General features: G+C 55.7%; 1 protein-coding gene across 1 annotated transcript in view; it reads right to left on the bottom strand.

Moving 5' to 3' along the window:
* Window positions 1-3813, bottom strand: part of RINL (Ras and Rab interactor like) — a 5612-nt gene extending 1799 nt beyond the window's left edge. Inside the window, exons 1-8 of the mRNA XM_077773919.1 lie at window positions 3541-3813; window positions 3188-3347; window positions 1894-1996; window positions 1559-1631; window positions 1411-1475; window positions 1015-1164; window positions 503-928; window positions 1-123 (exon numbers count right to left, since the gene is read on the bottom strand). The exon at window positions 1-123 is cut by the window's left edge and continues 9 nt beyond it. Of these exons, the coding sequence (XP_077630045.1) occupies window positions 1-123; window positions 503-928; window positions 1015-1164; window positions 1411-1475; window positions 1559-1631; window positions 1894-1996; window positions 3188-3347; window positions 3541-3590 (1150 nt within the window). The 5' untranslated portion in view covers window positions 3591-3813. The remainder of the gene's footprint in view (window positions 124-502; window positions 929-1014; window positions 1165-1410; window positions 1476-1558; window positions 1632-1893; window positions 1997-3187; window positions 3348-3540) is intronic.
* Between the last annotated feature and the right edge of the window lie 1656 nt (window positions 3814-5469).

The following is a 5469-nucleotide window of genomic DNA, read 5'->3' as shown; positions in this document are numbered from 1 at the left end:
GGGCTATCTGTCGCTGCTGCAGTCGCCGCAGCTCCCTGGCTCGCAGCGTGCGGAGTCGCGTCCACAGGGCGGGCTTCAGGGGCGCCAGCACCGCCTGGCACAGGGCCGCCTCCACCGCGGCGCCTGAGAGGGGTTGAGGTGGGTGGGCGAAGGGCCGCTAGTCTGACCCGTGTCCGCCCTCTCACTCCACTTGACCGTACCCCCCTCCCCGACTCCCACCCCTCCCTAGCTTCTGGCCGTCCACAAGTGTAGACATGGGTGAGAACACGGGTGGAAGAGGGAGCCTGGGTGTGGCGTATGGCTGTCACCCACGTGAGAGATGGAGCAGCTAGGAACGGAAGAGGTGTTCCCATATGGAGGACAAAGCAACGTGAGTGCAAAAGCAAACAGGTGCACACGGATGGAGAGAGTGAAGTTGGGTGCAAACACATATGTAAGGCCCAGAGATGGCAAACGAGGTTTGGGGCATGGCCGTAAATTCCCTCCCGGTCCTCCTTCTTACCAAGGTCCTCATCCTTCGGGGGGACCCCAGGCCCCCTGCTCCCAAAGACAGCCCTGACATCGGGGTCCTTTGACAAGTGATCCTGGAGGTCAGTGAGGAGGTGCCGCACATCCTGGAGCAGCTCTGTGGCTGGGTCGCCGGGCCTGTGGGGGCCTCTGGCATTGGAGGTGAGGCGCGCTCTGAGGCTCTGGAACTGTCTGCCCACGTAGCTGCTCCGGGCCCTGGCCAGAGCCTGGATGTGATGGGTGAGGACATCGTCGGGTCCTTTCTCTTCATCTTTGTAGGTGTCCTCATCTCCGTCCTCCTCCTCGTCATCCCCCTCTTTCTCCTCCACCAGGCTGGCTAGAGTTGGCCCAGCATGGTATACCTCCGGGCTGAGCGGGCCTTCAACCCAGGAGACCCGGTGAGGGGCAGGATTCCTGGGGGCTGGATGTGAGGAGAGGGTTCGGCCCCACAGAACAGCAGGAGCAGCTCCCTCATCCTTCAGGGGCCCAGGGCCCCGCCCCGCTGACCTGAATTGTGTCCTTCTGCAGTCCCTGGAGGTGTCTGTAGGGTGATCTGCTCCAAACCGCACCCTCTGTGGGTCTCCAGGTAAAGCTTGTTCACCACGGAGAGCACCTTCTCCGAGATGTTGAGTTGGACCCTGCCAGTGTGTGGAAGACCTGGGAGCCAGCATAACCGAGGTGTCCCAGATGTCCAAGGCGCCAGCCCTGGTTCCTTCAGGGTACCAGGAGACTTAATTCCCAGCCTCATTACTGAAGGGCCTGAGGCTTGGTGCCTGGCCCCTGTCACTCAGGCCCAGGAGTCAAGCCTCCCACAACTCTCTCAGGCCCCCATTCTATCTCTGGAAGTCTGGTCCCTGAAGTGCCATCCTCCTGGACCAACGAGCCTGGAAGGTGGCCTCTCACCTGTTTGTTGGTCTCCCAGCCTTAGTGCGGGAGGGGGCAAGAGCAGTGTTCTGGGCAAAACATCCCTGAGAAAAGATAAAGGGAAGCTGCAGTGGGTGGAGTGTCTTAGAGATGGATCCCCTTAGCCCTTTTGATGGGTAACTTGTACCTGCTGGCTGACAGGAAAGCCAGGAGGTGGGGCAGGTCTGGCATACAGAGGTTAGAATATTCCAGAGACACACCTGAGGGGTGGGGCAACAAAGGGCAAGGAAGAAAAGTTGAAGGGTGGCAACCTCACCTGCTGGGACTCCCTCTTTCTCAGTTCTGCAGTCCCCCGACAGCCCTTCAAAACAGGGAAATTTCTACCCCTTGAAGTCCCCATCTTTTCCTGTGTTTTTAGGCTTGCATCCCACTTATGCCACCAAATAGGACTTGGGTGATTATTTTGGAAGCAAAGCTCACCAAATTTGCTGTAGACTGGAAACTCAGGAGTAGGCTCCTTACCTCCAGGGAGCTTCTGGATCTGGTAGGTGCGGACTTCTCCTGGTGAAGCTCCTGTCCTCAACACCAGGACCTGGCTGGGGTCGTGTCCTGTGACCAGGAAACTCTGGGTTGGGGGTGGGGGTGGAGGCAAAAGTCATCTTGGAGAGGATTTGTGCAGATGTCTGTTACTTTTGTCTGCCCATCATCCCTCTCCCATATGTTTCATTCCACATGCCAAATTTCCTTTAAAGAAACCCACTCCCTCCCTGAGTCCCTGTGGGTGGGACTAACTCCATCCAAGCCCTAGAGGTGGTCTGTGACCTGACCTAGCCAATAGGATGACAGTGCTTTCTAACCGCTGTGATTGGTTCAGACGTGGGCATGTGAAGTAAGTCTAGCCAATGGAAACCTTCCACGAGGTTTTTGCTGGAACTCTTTGGCTTGAGGCCTTTTTTCACTCTGAGATTACTAAACTTGTGAGATGTGGCCCTAAGCTGGGGACGGCCATCTCAGCCACCACAAGGAGAGAGCCCTCTTGAGAAGGAAGCTGTGTACATCCCACAGTTGCCTTATGCAAGTCCACTCCCTATCCCTTGCAGAACTGCAGGGTGCTTAGGGCCTAATCTGCCCGGCTGGAGAAGAAGGATAATGATGTAGGCAGTGTTTCTCACCTCTGGCTTTATAATTCCCAGGCAAGCTTTAAAAAATATATTATAAAACAAATAATAAAAATAATTTAAAAAATATATTGCTACCTGCCCCCCACCCCCTGTATGTTTTGAATCGATTGTGAAGGATGTTGGTTTTCCTGTTAAAAGAAACAGATATAACGGGTGCTTCCTTTCTTCTCTTCTCCCTGACTGGAGCACACACATGTGCTTGGACCCGGGGCAGCCACCGGGCAACTGCGGAGGAATTCCAAGAGAATTGCAAAAGCTGGCCTTGATGTCACTCAAGCTGCTGAACTAGAACCTGCAGCGGCCTTTCTGGTACAAAGAGAAGTGCCTGTTTGCCTACCCTACCGTATGGAATGACTGCGTTTGCTCCCTGAAGCCCCAAATGTTCGGCTTTCCCCACAGTCTAAAGCGGAGCCCAGACATGGGCCGAAGGGAACTTTGTAAGCGGTCTAATGCTCAGGATCCAGACATTCCCGAAATTCCCTTTACTTCTGGGGGGTTCTGTCATCTGAATCAGTAAAGTGGCACTTTTTGGTTTGCCCAGTTTGTGCTGCTTGTCACCAGCAGGCGGCAGAGTCCTGAGTGACCCACGGTGTCATGGGGAGGGTCAGAGAAGGTTCCTGGCTGTGAATACTCACCCCCGGTGGCCACGACTCAAGAAGGGCTTCTGCATGCAGAGCGTCCAGCTCTGGGATCTGCCACACCCCCCGTGTCCTGCGCAGGCAAAGGAGTGGCTCTGTGGTCCCGAGGACCCCTAAGGGGGTCTCACTTGCTCCATTCACCTGTGGTGGGACCGGCCTGGGACGTGCAGGGGCCAGCAGATGAGAGGTTACAGGTGGGCAGCTGGACGCTACAGTGGGGTCCAAGGTGCGGGATGGGGCAGCCCAGGGGTGAGAGGAGATTCAGGGTCCTCTGGGAGGTGGGTACTCGGTGGAAGTGCCTTTGGAACCTGGGGGCAGGAGCCGGACACCCCAGCCCCCGCAACCCTCACCTCTCCCCGTTGATGAGGCCTGCAGAGGCCTTGTCCTCTGGCCGGGCCATCTTCAGGATCTGGGAGTCCAGCAAGCCATGGTCTGTCCTCTGGCGGGAAGGTGAGGTTCAAGGCTGCTCCAATCCAGGGGTAATAGGCAAAGTATTTACAATCAATATAGCAGAGACTCTGGCCAGTCAGAATGGACCCAAGGCTCCCTTGCTGGGCTGGGTGTCAATTCTTCAGTGGCTGGACAGTGGAGAGATCTGGGGACTCCAGAAGGAAGGCCAGTGGGTCCTGGCGGGGAGGGGACAGGGGAGGACCCAAACTGACCGCTGTTCACCAAGCGATATGGACACGCTTCAGATTCCGAACAGCGTAGTGTCTGGGCAAGTGGTCGGCCCATAAATGTGGGCACTTCGTCAAGGTGCCATTATGTTATACGACACCCTCTCTGCCTCTCTTCCCAGACCACAGAAGGGCCCTCAAGTATTCCTACCCCCCACCCCCACCCCGCAACATTCTATTGTGAAGGTTTTCAAACGTTCAGAAAAAAGGAGAGAATTTTACAGGAAACATTCATGTACTCACTACCTAGATTTTATAGTTGCCACTTTTTGCTTTGTAATGCATCTGTCCCCTCTATTAGACCTCAACCCTTAAAATTTTAAAACAAGCTATTTGTTTAATGTTTTATTTGTTTCGGAGAGAGACAGCGTGAGCAAGGGAGGGTCAGAGAGAGAGGGAGACACAGAATCCAAAGCAGGCGCCAGGCTCTGAGCTAGCCGTCAGCACAGAGCCCGACGCGGGACTCGAACTCACAAACCATGAGATCATGACCTGAGCCGAAGTCAGATGCTTAACCGACAGCCACCCAGGAGCCCCCAAAAAAGATTTTTTTTAATTTTAAGTGAGCTCCACGTCCAATCTGGGGTTTGAACTCACGGCCCTGAGATCAAGAGTCGTATGCTCTATGGCTGGGCCAACCAGGTGCCCCCACCAGGCCTCAACTTTCTCTGTCTCTCTCTCTCTCTCTCTTTTTTTTTTTTTTTAAATATTTTTATTTATTTCTAGGAGAGAGAGAGAGAGACAGCGTGAGCAGGGGAGGGTCAGAGAGAGAGGGAGTCACAGACTGAAACAGGCTCCAGGCTCTGAGCTGGCAGTCAGCACAGAGCCCGACGCGAGGCTCGAACCCACGAACCGCGAGATCATGACCTAAGCGAAAGTCGGACGCTTAACCGACTAAGCCACCCAGGCGCCCCGGTCTCTCTCTCTTTTTTTTAACATTTATTTATTTTTGAGAGAGAGACAAAACGTGAGTGGGGGTAGGGCCGGAGGGGGAGAGGGAGACACAGAATCCGAAGCAGGCTCCAGGCTCTGAGCTGTCAGCACAGAGCCCAACACAGGGCTTGAACTCACAAACTGTGAGATCGTGACCTGAGCCAGAATTGGATGCTTAACTGACTGAGCCCCCAGGCGCCCCTGGGCCTCAACTCTTAAAGCCAGCACACAGCCCTAGCTAGAGTGGGTTGGTTATGCTTCGAGGTGGGCATTTTTGGACTATTTTCCCCCCGGCCGTCCGGGGAGTGAGACGGCTGGGGCCATTCGTCTGTGCACAAACACTGAAGAAGTACAGCCCAGAGTGAGGTGCCAGTCCCCGGGGGGAAGGCGGTGGACAGGACAGGCCCCTGCTCTCAGGGGCCTCCATTCTTGCTTGGGGTGGTATAGGAGACGGGTAATGAGTAGCTTAACGAATCACTCGGCTTGCTGACCAGACACCAGGCTTTGGGGAAGGGTGGGGACAGTGAGTGGGCGCCCCGTCCGGGGGAGAGCCGGCAGCAGGGGTGGGGGCCGGGAGGCAGATGCTCGCCTGGGTCGCAGGATAGGACTGACAGGAGGAAGAGGAGGCCGGTGGTGCTGGGCAGGGCAGGATGGGGCCGGCAACCTGAA

Source organism: Crocuta crocuta, unplaced genomic scaffold (assembly GCF_008692635.1).
Source record: "Crocuta crocuta isolate KB4526 unplaced genomic scaffold, BGI_CrCroc_1.0 scaffold267, whole genome shotgun sequence".
Lineage (NCBI taxonomy): Eukaryota > Metazoa > Chordata > Mammalia > Carnivora > Hyaenidae > Crocuta > Crocuta crocuta.
Note: the sequence above shows the minus strand (reverse complement) of the source record. Positions and strands in the feature narration are given on the sequence as shown.